At 45.4% G+C, this 22,221-nt stretch overlaps 2 protein-coding genes and 1 long non-coding RNA gene across 9 annotated transcripts in view; 1 reads left to right on the top strand and 2 right to left on the bottom strand.

Annotated features, from left to right (window-relative positions):
• rgn (regucalcin) overlaps positions 1–6,233 on the bottom strand; it is a 6,373-nt gene extending 140 nt beyond the window's left edge. The window contains exons 1-8 of the mRNA XM_034113509.1: positions 5,993–6,233; positions 2,385–2,554; positions 2,115–2,297; positions 1,074–1,174; positions 854–968; positions 551–682; positions 276–430; positions 1–188 (exon numbers count right to left, since the gene is read on the bottom strand). The exon at positions 1–188 is cut by the window's left edge and continues 140 nt beyond it. Of these exons, the coding sequence (XP_033969400.1) occupies positions 138–188; positions 276–430; positions 551–682; positions 854–968; positions 1,074–1,174; positions 2,115–2,297; positions 2,385–2,554; positions 5,993–6,135 (1,050 nt within the window). The 5' untranslated portion in view covers positions 6,136–6,233 and the 3' untranslated portion in view covers positions 1–137. The remainder of the gene's footprint in view (positions 189–275; positions 431–550; positions 683–853; positions 969–1,073; positions 1,175–2,114; positions 2,298–2,384; positions 2,555–5,992) is intronic.
• Positions 6,234–8,485: 2,252 nt separating this feature from the next.
• Positions 8,486–22,221, bottom strand: part of vps16 (vacuolar protein sorting 16 homolog) — a 33,510-nt gene continuing 19,774 nt past the window's right edge. Inside the window, exons 14-24 of the mRNA XM_034113507.1 lie at positions 22,039–22,147; positions 20,997–21,131; positions 20,651–20,759; positions 19,854–19,951; positions 17,900–18,004; positions 15,875–15,952; positions 14,498–14,584; positions 14,332–14,414; positions 14,132–14,228; positions 9,256–9,359; positions 8,486–9,176 (exon numbers count right to left, since the gene is read on the bottom strand). Coding sequence (XP_033969398.1) covers positions 9,038–9,176; positions 9,256–9,359; positions 14,132–14,228; positions 14,332–14,414; positions 14,498–14,584; positions 15,875–15,952; positions 17,900–18,004; positions 19,854–19,951; positions 20,651–20,759; positions 20,997–21,131; positions 22,039–22,147 — 1,144 coding nt within the window. The 3' untranslated portion in view covers positions 8,486–9,037. The remainder of the gene's footprint in view (positions 9,177–9,255; positions 9,360–14,131; positions 14,229–14,331; positions 14,415–14,497; positions 14,585–15,874; positions 15,953–17,899; positions 18,005–19,853; positions 19,952–20,650; positions 20,760–20,996; positions 21,132–22,038; positions 22,148–22,221) is intronic.
• LOC117469130 lies at positions 18,011–19,847 on the top strand. Of its 7 annotated transcripts, none has more exons than XR_004554558.1 (3): positions 18,011–18,781; positions 18,892–19,309; positions 19,360–19,847. It is a non-coding gene; the product is annotated as an uncharacterized LOC117469130 (long non-coding RNA). The 7 variants fall into 7 exon arrangements; XR_004554557.1 differs by having other exon boundaries at positions 18,011–18,810; positions 18,907–19,309; XR_004554556.1 differs by having other exon boundaries at positions 18,011–18,810.

Genomic DNA, 22,221 nt, shown 5'->3' with positions numbered 1-22,221 from the left:
TGGCTCTCACAGTTTCCCCCTCTCTGATTGGCTCTCACAGTGTCCTCCTCTCTGATTGGCTGCCTCCGTGTATTGATCACAGTTAATCATCATGTGATGTGAGTCAGTGATTTGAGACAACGTCGTACAGCTGAGGTTTATCCAGAGAACGAGACTGAGGGACGACCTTTGACCCCAAGTCCTGAGACCTACACACACACAAACACACTTTAGTATCATGCTCGTTATATCATTGTATTTATATTTTTATAAACATTATTTTTGGAGCCGCTCACCCTGAAGACCCCCCCGGCCAGCGGCTGCTTCCTCCGCTCTGATTGGTCCAGGCCAAGACTGGCTGAGGTCACGTAGAGGTCGGAGAAGTCCGGACCCCCAAAACAACAGGAAGTGGTCTTTGTCACCGGCAGAGAAACAGTCTGCAGACACACACCTGAAACAACAACAACTACACTTGAGACAACAACTACACCTGAGACAACAACAACAACTACACCTGAGACTACAGGTACACCTGAGAGAACGCACAGGTACACCTGAGGTTCTGACTGACCGGTTTCGGGGTCGATGTTGAGGACTCGCCCTCCGTTATAAATCGCCACCCAGAGACGACCGTCCGCGTCCACCGTCATCCCGTCAGGAAGCCCCTCCCCCTCGGCCAGGTGGTACACAACACGCCGGTTACCTGCGCAACACAGGTATACAGATTAAGATTGTGTACCGCATTCAAATATATTTACTGCAGTCCAAGCACAAGATGATAAATGCATGTTTACTGCAGTACAAGTACATGTTTACTGCAGTACAAGTACATGTTTACTGCAGTATAAGTACACGATAATAAATACTCAGATACCGAGACGTCCAGAGTCTGAGTCGTAGTCAAAAGCGTCGACGGTCAGAGACAAACTGTCGATGTAAAAAAACGTTTTCTGATCCAGAGACCAGTCCATCCCGTTAGAGATGTCCACCTGAGAGACAGACAGGTACAGAGAGACAGGTACAGAGAGACAGGTGAAGAGAGGTCAGAGGTCAATAGCAGAAGTGTGTTAACGAGTGATTAAAGGTGAGGTCACCTGTGTCAGGTGTTTGGTCACAGAGAGGTCAGAGGTCACAGAGAATAGGGACCCTTGTTGTCTCTGAACCTCCGCCGGTCGCTTCTCCCTCCCCATCGTACCTGAGACACACAACTGAACTGTTGCTAGGCAGAACATAGTTAGCAGAACATAGATAGCCTATCATAGTTAGCCTATCATAGTTAGCAGAACATAGTTAGCCTATCATAGATAGCAGAACATAGATAGCCTATCATAGATAGCAGAACATAGATAGCCTATCATAGATAGCAGAACATAGATAGCCTATCATAGTTAGCAGAACATAGATAGCCTATCATAGATAGCAGAACATAGATAGCCTATCATAGTTAGCAGAACATAGTTAGCCTATCATAGTTAGCCTAACATAGATAGCAGAACATAGTTAGCAGAACATAGTTAGCCTATCATAGTTAGCCTAACATAGATAGCAGAACATAGTTAGCAGAAGATAGTTAGCAGAACATAGTTATCAGAACATAGTTATCCTATCATAATTAGCCTAACATAGATAGCAGAACATAGTTAGCAGAACAAAGTTATCCTATCATAGTTAGCCTAACATAGATAGCAGAACATAGTTAGCAGAACATAGCTATCAGAACATAGTTATCCTATCATAGTTAGCCTAACATAGATAGCAGAACAAAGTTAGCAGAACATAGCTATCAGAACATAGTTATCCTATCATAGTTAGCCTAACATAGATAGCAGAACATAGTTAGCAGAACAAAGTTAGCAGAACATAGTTATCCTATCATAGTTAGCCTAACATAGATAGCAGAACATAGTTAGCAGAACATAGCTATCAGAACATAGTTATCCTATCATAGTTAGCCTAACATAGATAGCAGAACAAAGTTAGCAGAACATAGCTATCAGAACATAGTTATCCTAACATAGTTAGCCTATCATAGTTAGTCTATCATAGTTAGCCTAACATAGATAGCCTAACATCGCAGGTTTATGAAGATAACACGTTTTGATTGGTCTTCAGCTCGGACAGGTAAAGGTGCACACCTGCCAGCAGGCGTCCTCTCGGATCCACCTTCCCGTCGTTCAGACGGTTGTTCGGTTTTTCCTCGTCCAGCTCCACGAGTGATGTCATCATCTGCGTCGACCATTCAACAGCCACGATGCTGCGACCCATGCCTGCCAGGTAACCCCCGGAGACGCGAGGAACCACGAAGCTCACAAAGTCCTCTGAGGAGAACCATCAATATAATCTGTTTAAATATTATTATAATGAAGAATAACCTCAGAGTGATTGCTGCGTGCCGATTGGCCCACCTGTCTCCACAGACTCGCTCTGATTGGTCGTTGGCCTCCAGCGGTGGATTTTCTGCCCGGCGATATCGACAAACATCAGCGTCTGTTGGGACTCCTCCCACAGCGGCCCTTCTCCAATCAGAGCGCCCGCCTTTATCACGCACTCCACTTTAACCGATGACATCATCAGACTGGACCAATCACAGAAGAGAACCATGGAAAAAAACAGGACGATAAAAACTTTTACAAAATAAAAGCACAGTGGAGTTTTTATATTATATATATATATTTATATTATAAAAATACATGTTACAGCTGTAAATAAACAAGTACTGCATTATGTAAAGGGCGGGGGGGGAATATTTCTCCCTGACAACACTTTCTGGATCAAAGCTGGCTAAGAGTCAGACTGGGTCATTTAAAGAGTCACTAAAGAGACTATAGACTGGGTCATTTAAAGAGTCACTAAAGAGACTATAGACTGGGTCATTTAAAGAGTCACTAAAGAGACTTTAGACTGGGTCATTTAAAGAGTCACTAAAGAGACTATAGACTGGGTCATTTAAAGAGTCACTAAAGAGACTTTAGACTGGGTCATTTAAAGAGTCACTAAAGAGACTTTAGACTGGGTCATTTAAAGAGTCACTAAAGAGACTATAGACTGGGTCATCTAAAGAGACTTTAGACTGGGTCATTTAAAGAGTCACTAAAGAGACTTTAGACTGGGTCATTTAAAGAGTCACTAAAGAGACTTTAGACTGGGTCATTTAAAGAGTCACTAAAGAGACTATAGACTGGGTCATTTAAAGAGTCACTAAAGAGACTTTAGACTGGGTCATTTAAAGAGTCACTAAAGAGACTATAGACTGGGTCATTTAAAGAGTCACTAAAGAGACTATAGACTGGGTCATTTAAAGAGTCACTAAAGAGACTATAGACTGGGTCATTTAAAGAGTCACTAAAGAGACTATAGACTGGGTCATTTAAAGAGTCACTAAAGAGACTATAGACTGGGTCATTTAAAGAGTCACTAAAGAGACTATAGACTGGGTCATTTAAAGAGTCACTAAAGAGACTTTAGACTGGGTCATTTAAAGAGTCACTAAAGAGACTATAGACTGGGTCATTTAAAGAGTCACTAAAGAGACTATAGACTGGGTCATTTAAAGAGTCACTAAAGAGACTATAGACTGGGTCATTTAAAGAGTCACTAAAGAGACTATAGACTGGGTCATTTAAAGAGTCACTAAAGAGACTTTAGATTGGGTCATTTAAAGAGTCACTAAAGAGACTATAGACTGGGTCATTTAAAGAGTCACTAAAGAGACTATAGACTGGGTCATTTAAAGAGTCACTAAAGAGACTATAGACTGGGTCATTTAAAGAGTCACTAAAGAGACTATAGACTGGGTCATTTAAAGAGTCACTAAAGAGACTTTAGACTGGGTCATTTAAAGAGTCACTAAGAGACTATAGACTGGGTCATTTAAAGAGTCACTAAAGAGACTTTAGACTGGGTCATTTAAAGAGTCACTAAAGAGACTTTAGACTGGGTCATTTAAAGAGTCACTAAAGAGACTTTAGACTGGGGTCATTTAAAGAGTCACTAAAGAGACTATAGACTGGGTCATTTAAAGAGTCACTAAAGAGACTATAGACTGGGTCATTTAAAGAGTCACTAAAGAGACTATAGACTGGGTCATTTAAAGAGTCACTAAAGAGACTATAGACTGGGTCATTTAAAGAGTCACTAAAGAGACTATAGACTGGGTCATTTAAAGAGTCACTAAAGAGACTATAGACTGGGTCATTTAAAGAGTCACTAAAGAGACTATAGACTGGGTCATTTAAAGAGTCACTAAAGAGACTATAGACTGGGTCATTTAAAGAGTCACTAAAGAGACTATAGACTGGGTCATTTAAAGAGTCACTAAAGAGACTATAGACTGGGTCATTTAAAGAGTCACTAAAGAGACTATAGACTGGGTCATTAAAGAGTCACTAAAGAGACTATAGACTGGGTCATTTAAGAGTCACTAAAGAGACTTTAGACTGGGTCATTTAAAGAGTCACTAAAGAGACTTTAGACTGGGTCATTTAAAGAGTCACTAAAGAGACTTTAGACTGGAGCCTCATCTCTAACCCTAACCCTCCTCGGCTCCCCTCCTCCGCTCGCATCTCCTGTGGGCGGGACCTCAGCCTCGTCTCAATACCCCTCCTCGACTCCTCCTTTCCCTCACTCGCGTCCCTTCCTTGCGTCTTAGCTCCGCCTCCGTAAGATGCGAGCGAGAGACACGAGGAGGAGACGCGAGGAGGTGACACGAGGAGGAGACGCGAGGACAGAGGAGTCCTCAGGTATTAATTGGGATGTCCTCGTTCACTCAAACGTCACTCTTAAACGACGTCTGTTAATGATGACATGTGCACAGCTGTATCCCCTCTCATTGGGTTTAACTGAATAACCTTTAGAACCTTTAGAACCTTTAGAACCGGCCCATTTGTTGTTAAATATGTATTTAAATGATGAATCTTTCTCTTTTTAGTCAAGGAATTCAATGTATGATGGTTGGTCCTGCTTTTGTGTTCCGTTTTGGTGTAAAATGTACATTTCAATAACATTATATTTATAATAATGTGAAAGCCTTTACTCTGAAAATGTGTGTCCTGTAGATCCCCACATTCACCACAAACACACATTCAGGACTGTGCATTTTAAATAATTTAACTACTCAATATTTTAACTCAAAACAAAACAAATAATTGTTATTTATCAAGATCTAGCCATTTATGAAATAGCTTTCTTAATAGCTATGTTTTAGTGACGTTCAAGATCATTAAACATGACTTAAATTGTTAGTATAACCTTAAGAAATGAATTGCACATAATAATTCCCACGGAGCTGTGAGCACTTAGACATTTATGTGACGCTTTTCCACTCATCTTCCAGTTCTCCGTTTTCCTCTCTTGAAATGGACCAGCTGTGAAGGTGGGGGCGGGGCTTTGATACGCGAGTAGTGAAAACACTTCCGCGTAGTCTGCTCTCGTGTATCCTCCCTTTCGTCTCCTCCCGCACCCCTCCTCGACTCCTCCGTGTGCATTTCAGCTATTGGGACGTCCTTCAACATGGCGTGTCTTGATCGATTTCCGGGTCAAGTCCCGGAGGAGGGGAAGAGAGGAGTCGAGGAGGGGTATTGGGATGAGGCTACGGTCATTTAAAGAGTCACTAAAGAGACTTTAGACTGGGTCATTTAAAGAGTCACTAAAGAGACTCAGCACTTCAACACCACACTCTTTCTGCTGCTGCCTTGCTCATGGGCTCTTGACTCACTGCTGGAGTAAAACTACCCCGTTTCTGAGAGGAAAGACGTTCGGCTCATATTTAACAAAACACCGTAAAACTTCAAGAGAATAAAATCCAGATTAGCAACCGGTCTGTCTGTGGAGCTAAAACACACACACACACACACACACACACACACACACACACACACACACACACACACACACACACACACACACACACACACACACACACACACACACACACACACACACACACACACACACACACACACACACACACACACACACACAGAGCTGCTGGAACACACACTCTACACACACTCACCTGCTGCAGGAACACACACGTTGAACAAACTCCCGAATGTACTTGTAGCTCCGCCCCCCACAACCAGCTGACCCACATGAACACGCCCCTGACCAGACAGGAAGTACCTCCCCACCAAAATAAAAGCTCTCCATGCTAGACATTAAAGCTTTCTCATTTCTCTAATTCCCCTCCTCGACTCCTATCCTCGAGACTTGAGCCTTATCCCAATACCCCTCCCCGACTCCTCTCTTCCCCTCCTCTGGGACTTGACCCGGAAATCGATCAAGACACGCCATGTTGAAGGACGTCCCAATAGCTGAAATGCACACGGAGGAGTCGAGGAGGGGTGAGGGAGGAGGGGTGCGGGAGGAGACGAAAGGGAGGATACACGAGAGCAGACTACGCGGAAGTGTTTTCACTACTCGCGTATCAAAGCCCCGCCCCCACCTTCACAGCTGGCCCCGCCCCCACCTTCACAGCTGGTCCATTTCAAGAGAGGAAAACGGAGAACTGGAAGATGAGTGGAAAAGCGTCACATAAATGTCTCAGTGCTCACAGCTCCGTGGGAATTATTATGTGCAATTCATTTCTTAAGGTTATACTAACAATTTAAGTCATGTTTAATGATCTTGAACGTCACTAAAACATAGCTATTAAGAAAGCTAGATGGCTAGATCTTGATAAATAACAATTATTTGTTTTGTTTTGTGTTAAAATATTGAGTAGTTAAATTATTTAAAATGCACAGTCCTGAATGTGGGTTTGTGGTGAATGTGGGGATCTACAGGACACACATGTTCAGAGTAAAGGCTTTCACATTATTATAAATATAATGTTATTGAAATGTACATTTTACACCAAAACGGAACACAAAAGCAGGACCAACCATCATACATTGAATTCCTTGACTAAAAAGAGAAAGATTCATTCATTTAAATACATATTTAACAACAAATGGGCCGGTTCTAAAGGTTCTAAAGGTTATTCAGTTAAACCCAATGAGAGGGGATACAGCTGTGCACATGTCATCATTAACAGACGTCGTTTAAGAGTGACGTTTGAGTGAACGAGGACATCCCAATTAATACCTGAGGACTCCTCTGTCCTCGCGTCTCCTCCTCGTGTCTCTCGCTCGCATCTTACGGAGGCGGAGCTAAGACGCAAGGAAGGGACGCGAGTGAGGGAAAGGAGGAGTCGAGGAGGGGTATTGAGACGAGGCTGAGGTCCCGCCCACAGGAGATGCGAGCGGAGGAGGGGAGCCGAGGAGGGGAACCGAGGAGAGAGGAGCCGAGGAGGGGAGCCGAGGAGAGAGGAGTCGAGGAGGGGAGCCGAGGAGAGAGGAGCCGAGGAGAGAGGAGCCGAGGAGAGAGGAGCCGAGGAGAGAGGAGTCGAGGAGGGGAGCCGAGGAGAGAGGAGTCGAGGAGGGGAGCCGAGGAGAGAGGAGTCGAGGAGGGGAGCCGAGGAGAGAGGAGCCGAGGAGGGGAGCCGAGGAGAGAGGAGCCGAGGAGGGGAACCGAGGAGAGAGGAGTCGAGGAGGGGAGCCGAGGGAGAGAGGAGCCGAGGAGGGGAACCGAGGAGAGAGGAGCCGAGGAGAGAGGAGTGGAGGAGGGGAACCGAGGAGAGAGGAGCCGAGGAGGGGAGCCGAGGAGAGAGGAGCCGAGGAGGGGAACCGAGGAGAGAGGAGTCGAGGAGGGGAGCCGAGGAGAGAGGAGTCGAGGAGAGGAGCCGAGGAGAGAGGAGTCGAGGAGGGGAGCCGAGGAGAGAGGAGTCGAGGAGGGGAGCCGAGGAGAGAGGAGTCGAGGAGGGGAGCCGAGGAGAGAGGAGTCGAGGAGGGGAGCCGCGGAGAGAGGAGTCGAGGAGGGGAGCCGAGGAGAGAGGAGTCGAGGAGGGGAACCGAGGAGAGAGGAGTCGAGGAGAGGAGTCGAGGAGAGAGGAGCCGAGGAGAGAGGAGTCGAGGAAGGGAGCCGAGGAGAGAGGAGTCGAGGAGGGGAGTCGAGGAGAGAGGAGCCGAGGAGAGAGGAGTCGAGGAGAGGAGCCGAGGAGAGAGGAGTCGAGGAGGATAAACTATTGTGAGACCCCTCGTCTCCCTGCTTGTTGTTGCAGCCCAGGAGCCGGGTTGTAACATGGCGCGCTGAAATTCATTTCGGGGTTACTACCGGAGGAGCGAGGAGTCGAGGAGGGTTACTACCGGAGGAGCGAGGAGTCGAGGAGGGTTACTACCGGAGGAGCGAGGAGTCGAGGAGGGTTACTACCGAAGGACCGAGGAGTCGAGGAGGGTTACTACCGGAGGACCGAGGAGTCGAGGAGGGTTACTACCGGAGGAGCGAGGAGTCGAGGAGGGTTACTACCGGAGGACCGAGGAGTCGAGGAGGGTTACTACCGGAGGAGCGAGGAGTCGAGGAGGGTTACTACCGGAGGAGCGAGGAGTCGAGGAGGGGAAATGAGAGAATTGAGAAACCTTCTGTTTATTTCTTAATGTGTCTGAAATACAAAGAAATGAAACCAACAAAGAAATGTTAGTAATTTTATTTATTTTTTACACTGAGGCAGAATATCACAAATAAATGTAAAAAAAGAAAAAATCACAATAAAACATCCGGTTGGTTCTCGGACAGAAACACAGAAGAAGAACCACTTCCTGTTCCTCTCTTCTTCTTCTTCTTCTCTTTAATATTCACGCTGCGTCTGAAGTCAAAGTACTGCCATCACTATTTAGGGTTAGGGTCAGAAGGGTCATCCATCTGTCTGATGGAGGATCACTTTATGGCAGCCGACGGTCTGCTGTCTGTCTGATGGAGGATCACTTTATGGCAGCCGACGGTCTGCTGTCTGTCTGATGGAGGATCACTTTATGGCAGCAGGCGGTCTGCTGTCTGTCTGATGGAGGATCACTTTATGGCAGCAGACGGTCTGCTGTCTGTCTGATGGAGGATCACTTTATGGCAGCAGACAGTCTGCTGTCTGTCTGATGGAGGATCACTTTATGGCAGCAGACGGTCTGCTGTCTGTCTGATGGAGGATCACTTTATGGCAGCAGACGTCAGCTGTCTGTCTGATGGAGGATCACTTTTTGGCGACGGTGGCGGCGCGGTTCAGCCGGTCGATGAGCAGCCGGTCGGAGGCGGAGCTTCGAGAAAGAACCAACGCCATCTCTGACTCGTTCTTTCTCTCGATGGCAGCGTCCGCCGCTCCCTCCAGGTCGCTGAGGAGAAGAGAAGAAGAGTCACTGATGATGTCACTGATGACCTCACTGATGACCTCACTGACGGTGACAGTCTTACCTGACGGCCAGGTGTGCTCTGACCCTCTGCTCCGGCATTACCTTGGAGACGTACTTCTTGGCTTCAAACCTGTTGTTGCTCTTCATGCAGACGTCCACAAACGCCTGAGAAACACAGAGCGTCCATTATCACCATATATTACAATATCACTATATATTACAATATCACTATATATTACAATATCACCATATATTACAATATCACTATATATTACAATATCACCATATATTACAATATCACCATATATTACAATATCACTATGTGATGACATCACAATATGATGGTATTATGACACGATCTTATGATATTCAGAAGACGATATGACAACAATGATATCAAATTATGATGTCACGATATTATATGACATGATATTATGATATTATGTCATGATATTATGATGTGATCATATTGTGATGTCATGATATTATGTCACAATAGGACATCATAATGATATCAAATTATGTCACGATATTATGACATGATATTATGATATTATGTCATGATATTATGATGTGATCATATTGTGATGTCATGATATGTCACGATATGATGACATGATATTATGTCACGATATGATGATATTATGATGTCAATATATTATATTATATCACGATATTATGATGTCACAATATTATGTCACTGATGACATGATATTATGATGACATGATATCATGATATTATGATGTCACTGATGACATATTATGATGACATGATATCATGATATTATGATGTCACTGATGACATATTATGATGACATGATATCATGATATTATGATGTCACTGATGACATTATGATGACATGATATAATGATGTCACGATATTATGATGACATGATATTATGATGTCACGATATCATGATATTATGATGTCACTGATGACATATTATGATGTCATGATATAATGTCACGATATTATGATGACATGATATTATGATGTCACGATATCATGATATTATGATGTCATGATATAATGATGTCACGATATTATGATGACATGATGTCATGATATTATGAAGTCAGGATATTATGATGTCATATTATGAAGTCAGGATATTATAATAATAATACATTTATTTTATATAGGCGCCTTTCAAGGCTCTCAAGGTCGCCGTACAAATACATAAAAAACAAGATACACAATAGATAACACCAGCATAAGAAACATAAACAAGACAATGCAGTATATAAATCAATCAAATAACCAAATAAATAAAAAACAGAGGATGTGTGATGGATAATGATCAGGGTGGATATGCGAGTGTGAAGAGATATGTTTTGAGGCGTGATTTGAAAATGGGGAGAGAGTCAGTGTTGCGGATGTCAGGTGGGAGGGAGTTCCAGAGGCGGGGTGCAGAGCGGCTGAAGGCTCTGGACCCCATGGTGGTTAAACGGAAGGGGCGTGCAGTGAGGTGGAGGGAAGCATAAGACCTGAGTGTGTTGATGTGCAGGAGGTCGGAGATGTACAGAGGAGTGAGGTTATGGATGGCCTTAAAGGCGAGGAGCAGAATCTTAAAAACTATACGGGATTTGACGGGGAGCCAGTGAAGTTGCTGAAGAACAGGAGTGATGTGGTTAATGGAGGGGGTTCTGGTGATGATGCGGGCGGCAGGGTTCTGGACCAGTTGAAGTCTGTGGATGGATTTGAGAGGGAGACCAAAGAGAAGGGAGTTGCAGTAGTCGATGCGGGAAGTGACCAGGGTGTGAACAAGAATGGCGGTGGTCTTAGGGTTAAGGGACGGGCGGAGGCGGTTGATGTTGCGTAGATGGAAATAGGCAGACCGAGTGCTATTACTGATGTGAGATTTGAATGAAAGTGTGCCGTCGAGGATGACACCCAGACTCTTAACCTGAGGGGAGGGGGAGACTGAAGAGTTGTCTATTGTAATGGAGAAACTGTCAGGTTTGGTTAGGGTGGATTTTGTGCCAATGAGGAGAACCTCTGTTTTATTGTCGTTAAGTTTGAGAAAGTTAGAGGAAAACCAGGATTTGATGTCCTGTAAGCAGTCAGACAGGGAGGATGGAGGGAGGATGGTGGTTGGTTTGGAGGACAAGTAGAGCTGGGTGTCATCCGCGTAGCAATGAAAGTGGATGTTGTGTTTACGGAAGATATTGCCAAGAGGAAGTAAATGGAAGTGGCTGTGATTTGAAGGTTTTGAGTTGGATGAACTGAGTGCGGCCAGAGAGATATGATTTAAACCAGAGGAGGGGTGTGTCAGTGATCCCGATGGAGGTCAGTCTGTCAATGAGGATGCTGTGGGAAATGGTGTCAAAAGCTGCACTAAGATCAAGGAGGATGAGGATAGTTAATAGTCCGGAGTCAGCGGCCATGAGGAGGTCGTTAGTGATTTTCACCAGTGCTGTTTCTGTGCTGTGATGGGGGCGGAAACCAGATTGAAATTGTTCGTACAGGTTATTGTCAGACAAGTGGGTATGGATCTGGGATGCAACAGTTCTTTTGAGAGAAATGGTAGGTTAGATATTAAAAGTTATTAAAGTTGTTGGGGTCTGCACCAGGTTTCTTCATTATGGGCGTGATGGCGGCTGATTTGAAAAGTGAGGGAACAAGACCAGAGGTGAGGGAGGAGTGTATGATGACAGTTATAAGGGCGGACAATGAAGGTAGACAGGCTTTTACCAGGGGGGTAGGAAGAGGGTCTAACTGACAGGTAGATGGCTTGGATTTACGGATGAGGTCAGATATTACAACAGCAGAGGGAAGTGTGAAACTTGAAAGAGAATGAGAGAGAGAGGGTCGGTGAAAACAGGTGGTGTTAGGAGTTAGTTGCTGGTGAATGTTTTCTATTTTGTCATTAAAAAATGACATGAGGGAGTTACAGTAGCAGAATACTGATGAGGTGCAAGAGAGTCCGGTGGTCGTAGAATGTTCTTCACTGTAGAGAACAGGACCCTTGTGTTCCCTTCGCCAGAGCTGATGAGAACTGCGTAATAGGATGATTTGGCTGTAGAGAGTGTCCTTGTAGTGGAGAATGTGGTTATTGTACATTTCTTTGTGAACGACAAGTCCAGTTTTTTTGCAGAGGCGTTCCAATCGACGGCCTTTTGTTTTGAGTTGGCGTAGTTCAGGTGTAAACCAAGGAGCAGAATGGGTGAAGGGAACAGACCGGGTTTTTAAAGGAGCCATGGTATTGAGCAGTTTATGAAGATTGTTATTGTAATGAGAAACCAGTTCATCAGGCGGGGATGAACAATGTATGCTGGGGAGGTTGTCAATGCCACCGGAGAGTGTAGTTAAATGAATATCCTTGATGTTGCGGAAGGAAATAACACGTGACAGATTTGGTTTGGACAGTGTTAAGGTGACAGTAAAGGATATTAATGAGTGATCAGAAATTGGAAGATCAGTTGCAGTACATTTAAGAGCCAGACACCAGAACAGCAGATCAAGTCCAGAACATGTCCTTTGGAATGAGTCGGAAAATCGATATGTTGCTGTAATCCAAAACTGTCCAGGCAAGATGTGAAGTCCTTTGTGAGAGCATTGTTGACAGTATCCATATGTATATTCAAATCTCCCAGCTCTATTATGTTAGGTGAGAGTGAGCAGAGATGTGTGATGAAAGCAGCAAATTCGTTTATGAAATTATTATTAAGCTTAGGTGGACGGTAGACGCTTGCAACTATGGTAGGGATAGGCCCATTGAGTTGTAAGGCGATTCAAATGAGCCGTGAACAGGCACAGATACAGACGAGACTTTCAAACTAGAGACCTCCCCCTCTGCCGGTGGCACGGGGTTGACAGATGTAAACAAACCCAGGAGGAGTCGATTCATTCAGCTGTGGAAAGTCATTAGGTTGTTGCCACGTTTCTGTCAAACAGAGAAAATCAAACTTACGATCAGTCAGGAGATCTTGGAGAAGAGGACCCTCGGTCGTAAGAGAACGGATGTTAAATAGTCCAAAGTTGACATCAGTGTGGCCGTGTTTATGTTTAGCGCTAACGTTAGCCGACCTGGCTAAGCTGGCTAAGACAGTGTGGTCCAATTTCTTGGGTGTTGTCGAATTGAAGACCAGATGGATTGTATGGGTTTGGAGTCATCGATGTAAAATCTTCGCCGGGAACCACGGTGGATATATTTCCGACGGGGATGACGAGCGATGTCCAGAAAGAGGTGCAATGCCGGTGATGTGTCGGGCAGGTGGAATCGTAGTCGGAGGAGCTCAGCAGCTGTGTATTGGAGTGCTGCAGTCGCTAGGTTGAACGACAGGGCAGTCCAGATGAGCACAGACCACACAAACAGCTCGTTGATCCACATAGTTGTCAGTGATGTTTGGCTAGAGGATGGGCCTCACGCCGCGGAAGCAGCCAGGTGAGGGGTGGTGGCCCCGACACACAGGTAGGGTAGATGTTAGTTAATTCGATCGTTGGGCAGATACATCCAGATCATATTATAATGGCCAAAGTCATCAAAGTGAGCGATAACAGTTGCATTACATACAACTAAAACTAAAAATAGCTGGAGAGCAGCGGCAGCTAAGTGCGCCAGCGTTCGCTCTGTCCGGCCTACAAATTAGTTGCAGCTGGCAGCCCAGTCACGATATGATGACATTATTATAATGATGTCAATATATTACGATGTGACGATATTATGATGTCACGATATTATGATATTATGATGTCACGATATTATGATGTCACGATATTATGATATTATGATGTGACGATATTATGATGTGACGATATTATGATGTCACGATATTATGATATTATGATGTCACGATATTATGATGTCAATGATGACATGATATTATGATGTCACGATATTATGATGATATGATGAGGCTATGATATGACAAAGAATAGCTACTTGAGCTGAGTATTTCGAGGATTGACAGGCTGGGCAGGGCTTCCTCTCACCAAGTAGCCAATAGGAGACTTCTTGCTCTTGGAGAACTTCTCTAGCTCCTCCCACTCCTCTTTCTCCGCCAAAGACTTCAGCTTCAGCCACCAATACCTGAGAGACAGGGGGACACGTCAGCCAATCACAGCTCAGGAAGCGGTTAGTGTGAGAACAGCCTCATGCAGTCAGCCAATCACAGCACAGTTAGCCGTCTCACCTCTTGTCAGGAACTCTGAAGTCTCTGTAGAGCTGCTCCGCCTGTTTGTGGAGACCCAGAGCCAGCAGAGCCTCCATGGTGGCCTGGAAACCAAGGAGACGGTTAACCCCGCCCCTTTATTTAACAACAGCCCCGCCACTTTATACATGTGGCACGCCCCCTTTACCTGTAGAGAAAGTCCCAGAAGCCCCGCCCCTTTCTCGTCGTCCAGTTTGCGTTGGAATCTCAGCAGACGCATCTCGTCCTCTGTGGCCTGAAACAAAAAATATGTTAGATCATGTTAGATCCAGGTCTTCACAGGTGAGGCGTTACCTGTCCGACAGGTAATAATACATTTGATTTATATAGCACACTTTAAAGACAACGTCATCTCAAGGTGCTTCACAAAGCTATAAGGAACAATAAGTTCAAAGATATCTAAAGGAGCATATTGGATCAAATATGGCAATATAAAAAATTAAATAAAAGGTTAAGAGCATAGAAGGTTTAAAAATAAATAAATAAATAAAGTAAAGGACAGTCAGTAAAATGCGGTGTGGAACAGGTGGGTCTTGAGGCATTTCCTAAAAACTGAGAGTGATGCTGAGGTCTGTATGTTCTCTGGAAGCTGGTTCCACAGACGTGGACCCAGGGAGGAGAAAGCACGGTTTCCCATGGTGACCAGTTTTGTCCGCGGGACAGCCAGGAGATTGGAGCTGTCTGACCTGAGTGTGCGTGAGGTATGTGAATGTTTTCTGGTGAGCAGGTCCTGTAGGTAGGTGGGGCCAGCGTGGTTGATGGCGTTGAAGACCATTATGAGGACTTTGTAGTTGATCCGGTGGGTTACAGGGAGCCAGTGCAGTGAGTGAAGGATGGGGGTGATGTGCTCTGATTTGCGTGTTTTTGTGAGTATCCGGGCGGCACAGTTTTGAACATATTGTAGTCTCTGAGTGGTTTTTGCTGGAAGGCCTGCAAGCAGAGAATTGCAGTAATCAATGCGGGAGGTGATGAAGGCATGGACCAGTTTTTCTGCGTCCGGTTTGGTGAGGGAGTGTCGCATTTTGGAGATGTTCCTCAGGTGGTAGTATGAGGCTTGGCAGACCGTCTTTATGTGTGCTTGGAATGAAAGGGATGAGTCCAGTTTCACACCAAGTGGGGAGAGGGGAATGGAGTGGCCATTGATGCTGATATGAGGGATATCAGTTTGTTGATGTGGTGATCCAATCAGAATGGCCTCTGATTGGCTGCTGTTCAGTTGGAGGGAGTTGTTGCTCATCCAGTGGTGGATGTGTTCCAGGCATCTTGAGACATTTGAAAGTGCCAGATGTTTATCCGGGGCAGTTTGGAAATAAATCTGTGTGTCATCAGCATATGTGTGGAAGCTGATGTTATGGCTCCTCAGTATTTGTCCCAGGGGCAACATGTAAATTAAAAAGAGCACTGGCCCAAGGACTGACGCTTGGGGTACACCAGAGGTGACACAGTGTGTGTCGGAGGTCTTCCTGTGAGGTGTGAGCAGGTAGAGCATTACCTGTGACTTCAGTTTAACATCAGAGAGGATTACCTTCGCTGAGAACTCGTTCTTTGCCTTGTTGTACTCGTCCACAGCGCTCTGCAGGAGAGACAGACGGCTGTCCAGCCTCTGCAAGACAGGTGAGACAGACAGGTGAGAGACAGACAGGTGAGACAGACAGGTGAGACAGACAGGTGAGACAGACAGGTGAGATACAGACAGGTGAGAGACAGACAGGTGAGAGAGAGACAGGTAGAGACAGACAGGTGAGACAGACAGGTGAGACAGACAGGTGAGATACAGACAGGTGAGATACAGACAGGTGAGAGACAGACAGGTGAGACAGACAGGTGAGAGACAGACAGGTGAGAGACAGACAGGTGAGACAGACAGGTGAGACAGACAGGTGAGACAGACAGGTGAGACAGACAGGTGAGATACAGACAGGTGAGAGACAGACAGGTGAGAGACAGACAGGTGAGAGACAGACAGGTGAGAGACAGACAGGTGAGACAGACAGGTGAGACAGACAGGTGAGACAGACAGGTGATAGACAGACAGGTGAGACAGACAGGTGAGAGACAGACAGGTGAGAGACAGACAGGTGAGAGACAGACGGTGAGACAGACAGGTGAGAGACAGACAGGTGAGAGACAGACAGGTGAGACAGACAGGTGAGACAGACAGGTGAGAGACAGACAGGTGAGAGACAGACAGGTGAGAGACAGACAGGTGAGACAGACAGGTGAGACAGACAGGTGAGAGACAGACAGGTGAGACAGACAGGTGAGACAGACAGGCAGGTGAGAGACAGAGAGGTGAGAGACAGACAGGTGAGAGACAGACAGGTGAGAAACAGACAGGTGAGATAAAGACAGGTGAGATACAGACAGGTGAGATACAGACAGGTGAGATACAGACAGGTGAGATACAGACAGGTGAGATACAGACAGGTGAGACAGGCAGGTGAGACAGACAGGCAGGTGAGACAGACAGGTGAGACAGAGAGGTGAGAGACAGAGAGGTGAGAGACAGACAGGTGTGAGACAGACAGGCAGGTGAGAGACAGAGAGGTGAGACAGAGAGGTGAGAGACAGAGAGGTGAGAGACAGACAGGTGAGAGACAGACAGGTGAGACAGACAGGCAGGTGAGACAGACAGGTGAGAGACAGAGAGGTGAGAGACAGACAGGTGAGAGACAGACAGGTGAGAGACAGACAGGTGAGACAGACAGGCAGGTGAGAGACAGAGAGGTGAGAGACAGACAGGTGAGAGACAGACAGGCAGGTGAGAGACAGAGAGGTGAGAGACAGAGAGGTGAGAGACAGACAGGTGAGATACAGACAGGTGAGATACAGACAGGTGAGAGACAGACAGGTGAGAGACAGAGAGGTGAGAGACAGACAGGTGAGAGACAGACAGGTGAGACAGACAGGTGAGACAGACAGGCAGGTGAGAGACAGAGAGGTGAGAGACAGGCAGGTGAGAGACAGAGAGGTGAGAGACAGACAGGTGAGACAGAGAGGTGAGAGACAGAGAGGTGAGAGACAGAGAGGTGAGAGACAGACAGGTGAGAGACAGACAGGTGAGAGACAGAGAGGTGAGAGACAGACAGGTGAGAGACAGAGAGGTGAGAGACAGAGAGGTGAGAGACAGAGAGGTGAGACAGAGGTGAGAGACAGGCAGGTGAGAGACAGAGAGGTGAGAGACAGACAGGTGAGAGACAGACAGGTGAGAGACAGACAGGCAGGTGAGAGACAGAGAGGTGAGAGACAGAGAGGTGAGAGACAGACAGGTGAGAGACAGACAGGTGAGAGACAGAGAGGTGAGAGACAGACAGGTGAGAGACAGACAGGCAGGTGAGAGACAGACAGGTGAGAGACAGAGAGGTGAGACAGACAGGCAGGTGAGAGACAGAGAGGTGAGAGACAGAGAGGTGAGATACAGACAGGTGAGATACAGACAGGTGAGAGACAGACAGGTGAGAGACAGACAGGTGAGAGACAGACAGGTGAGAGACAGACAGGTGAGAGACAGACAGGTGAGAGACAGACAGGTGATATGAACAGGTGTTACCTTCTCTCTGTAGCTGGCAGTAACTTGGTAGTTTGCCAGTTCCTGGTGATCGTCGTCCTGGTTATACAGGTCCTTCAGAGTCTCCTGCTCCTGCAGCTTACAGAACTGAAAACAACAACAAACTACAGGTGAATAAACTACAGGTAATAAACTACAGGTAATAAACTATAGGTGAACAAACTACAGGTATTAAACTACAGGTGAATAAACTACAGGTAATAAACTACAGGTAATAAACTACAGGTGAATAAACTACAGGTAATAAACTACAGGTAATAAACTACAGGTGAATAAACTACAGGTAATAAACTACAGGTGAATAAACTACAGGTAATAAACTACAGGTAATAAACTACAGGTGAATAAACTACAGGTAATAAACTATAGGTGAATAAACTACAGGTAATAAACTACAGGTAATAAACTACAGGTGAATAAACTACAGGTAATAAACTACAGGTGAATAAACTACAGGGAATAAACTACAGGGAATAAACTACAGGTGAATAAACTACAGGTAATAAACTACAGGTAATAAACTACAGGCGAATAAACTACAGGCGAATAAACTACAGGTAATAAACTACAGGTGAATAAACTACAGGTGAATAAACTACAGGTGAATAAATTACAGGTGAATAAATTACAGGTGAATAAACTACAGGTAATAAACTACAGGTGAATAAACTACAGGTAATAAACTACAGGTAATAAACTACAGGTGAATAAACTACAGGTGAATAAACTACAGGTAATAAACTACAGGTGAATAAACTACAGGTGAATAAACTACAGGTAATAAACTACAGGTGAATAAACTACAGGTAATAAACTACAGGTAATAAACTACAGGTGAATAAACTACAGGTGAATAAACTACAGGTAATAAACTACAGGTGAATAAACTACAGGTAAATAAACTACAAAACTACAGGTAATAAACTACAGGTGAATAAACTACAGGTAATAAAACTACAGGTAATAAACTACAGGTGAATAAACTACAGGTGAATAAACTACAGGTAATAAACTACAGGTGAATAAACTACAGGTAATAAACTACAGGTGAATAAACTACAGGTGAATAAACTACAGGTGAATAAACTACAGGTGAATAAACTACAGGTAATAAACTACAGGTAATAAACTACAGGTGAATAAACTACAGGTAATAAACTACAGGTGAATAAACTACAGGTAATAAACTACAGGTAATAAACTACAGGTGAATAAACTACAGGTAATAAACTACAGGTGAATAAACTACAGGTAATAAACTACAGGTGAATAAACTACAGGTGAATAAACTACAGGTGAATACACTACAGGTAAATAAACTACAGGTGAATAAACTACAAAACTACAGGTAATAAACTACAGGTAAATAAACTACAGGTGAATAAACTACAGGTGAATAAACTACAAAACTACAGGTAATAAACTACAGGTAAAAACTACAGGTAATAAACTACAGGTGAATAAACTACAGGTGAATAAACTACAGGTGAATAAACTACAGGTGAATAAACTACAGGTAATAAACTACAGGTGAATAAACTACAGGTAATAAACTACAGGTGAATAAACTACAGGTAATAAACTACAGGTAATAAACTACAGGTGAATAAACTACAGGTGAATAAACTACAGGTAATAAACTACAGGTGAATAAACTACAGGTGAATAAACTACAGGTAATAAACTACAGGTGAATAAACTACAGGTGAATAAACTACAGGTAATAAACTACAGGTGAATAAACTACAGGTAATAAACTACAGGTAAATAAACTACAAAACTACAGGTAATAAACTACAGGTAATAAACTACGGTGAATAAACTACAGGTAATAAACTACAGGTTAATAAACTACAGGTGAATAAACTACAGGTAATAAACTACAGGTGAATAAACTACAGGTAATAAACTACAGGTAATAAACTACAGGAAGTACCTGTCTGTAGAGGCTCAGAGCCACAGGCTGGTTCCTCAGGGTCATGAAGAAATCTCCTCTGTTCATCTCGTTCTTCAGGTACGTCACCACCGTGTACACTTAGGGGGGGAAACATACTCACATCATCGACACATGACACAGGTGAGGGCGGGGCTACTACACAGGTGTGGCTAACATACAGGTGTGGGCGGGGCTAACACTCAGGTATGGCTAACATACAGGTGTGGGCGGGGTTTACACTCGGGTGTGGCTAACATACAGGTGTGGGCAGGGCTAACACTCAGGTGTGGCTAACACTAAGGTGTGGTTAACATACAGGTGTGGCTAAGATACAGGTGTGGGCGGGGCTACTACACAGGTGTGGCTAACATACAGGTGTGGGCAGGGTTTACACTCGGGTGTGGCTAACATACAGGTGTGGGCAGGGCTAACACTCAGGTGTGGCTAACATACAGGTGTGGGCGGGGTTTACACTCGGGTGTGGCTAACATACAGGTGTGGCTAACATACAGGTGTGGGCAGGGCTAACACTCAGGTGTGGCTAACATACAGGTGTGGGCAGGGCTAACACTCAGGTGTGGCTAACATACAGGTATGGGCAGGGCTAACACTCAGGTGTGGCTAACACTAAGGTGTGGGCGGGGCTAACACTCAGGTGTGGGCGGGGCTAACACTCAGGTGGGGCTAACATACAGGTGTGGGCAGGGCTAACACTCAGGTGGGGCTAACATACAGGTGTGGGCAGGGCTAACACTGAGATGTAGGCGGGGCTAACACTCAGGTGGGGCGGGGCTTACCCAGGTCGGTGTCTCCGCTCTCCACAGCCTTACTGAGGGCCAGCTGACTCCTCTTCATCTTCAGCAGCAGAGGAACCTGTTCTCCAGAGCGGGCCTCAAAGTCCAGGAGCTGAAATATATATATATATGTACACTTGTACATACTGTGCATATAAATACACAGTATGTACACTTGTACATACTGTGTATATAAATACACACAGTATGTACACTTGTACATACTGTGTATATAAATACACACAGTATGTACACTTGTACATACTGTGCATATAAATACACAGTATGTACACTTGTGTGTACACCTGTGTATATAAATACACAGGTGTGTGAAGGTGTAATGACTCACCTTGATGGCCAGCTCCGTGCGGCCACACTCGTATGCTTTAGCTGCGATGTGAGAGTAAGACACACCAGGTGAGTCTCCCACCTTCACACACACCGCCCGGGCAATCGCCTCATCCGTCAGGTCCTTCTGCTGCACCTGTACAGGTGAGACAGGTGAGGCAGTAAGACAGGGGACTGAGAGAGACAGTGAGACAGGGGACTGAGAGAGACAGTGAGACAGGGGACTGAGAGAGACAGTGAGACAGGGGACTGAGAGAGACAGAGAGACAGAGGACTGAGAGAGACAGAGAGACAGGGGACTGAGAGAGACAGAGAGACAGAGGACTGAGAGAGACAGTGAGACAGAGGACTGAGAGAGACAGAGAGACAGGGGACTGAGAGAGACAGTGAGACAGAGGACTGAGAGAGACAGTGAGACAGAGGACTGAGTGAGACAGGGGACTGAGAGAGACAGTGAGACAGGGGACTGAGAGAGACAGAGAGACAGAGGACTGAGAGAGACAGTGAGACAGAGGACTGAGAGAGACAGTGAGACAGGGGACTGAGAGAGACAGAGGACTGAGAGAGACAGTGAGACAGGGGACTGAGAGAGACAGAGAGACAGAGGACTGAGAGAGACAGAGGACTGAGAGAGACAGTGAGACAGAGGACTGAGAGAGACAGTGAGACAGAGGACTGAGAGAGACAGTGAGACAGGGGACTGAGAGAGACAGAGAGACAGAGGACTGAGAGAGACAGTGAGACAGGGGACTGAGAGAGACAGAGAGACAGAGGACTGAGAGAGACAGAGAGACAGGGGACTGAGAGAGACAGAGAGACAGAGGACTGAGAGAGACAGTGAGACAGAGGACTGAGAGAGACAGTGAGACAGAGGACTGAGAGAGACAGTGAGACAGAGGACTGAGAGAGACAGTGAGACAGAGGACTGAGAGAGACAGTGAGACAGAGGACTGAGAGAGACAGAGGACTGAGAGAGACAGAGAGACAGGGGACTGAGAGAGACAGAGAGACAGGGGACTGAGAGAGGCAGTGAGACAGGTTACCTTGCAGGAGGCCCAGTGTTTGAGGACTCGGCTGACTCCCTGGTAATCTGGAATCTTCAGGTAACGACAGATCTCTATCGCTAATGGGTAAAACTGTCTGTACACCAACCTGAGAGACACACAGGTAAGAGAGACAGGTGAGAGACAGACAGGTAGAGACACACAGGTGAGAGACAGACAGGT

This window comes from Trematomus bernacchii, unplaced genomic scaffold (genome assembly GCF_902827165.1).
Source record: "Trematomus bernacchii unplaced genomic scaffold, fTreBer1.1, whole genome shotgun sequence".
Taxonomy (NCBI): Eukaryota; Metazoa; Chordata; class Actinopteri; order Perciformes; family Nototheniidae; genus Trematomus; species Trematomus bernacchii.
Note: the sequence above shows the minus strand (reverse complement) of the source record. Positions and strands in the feature narration are given on the sequence as shown.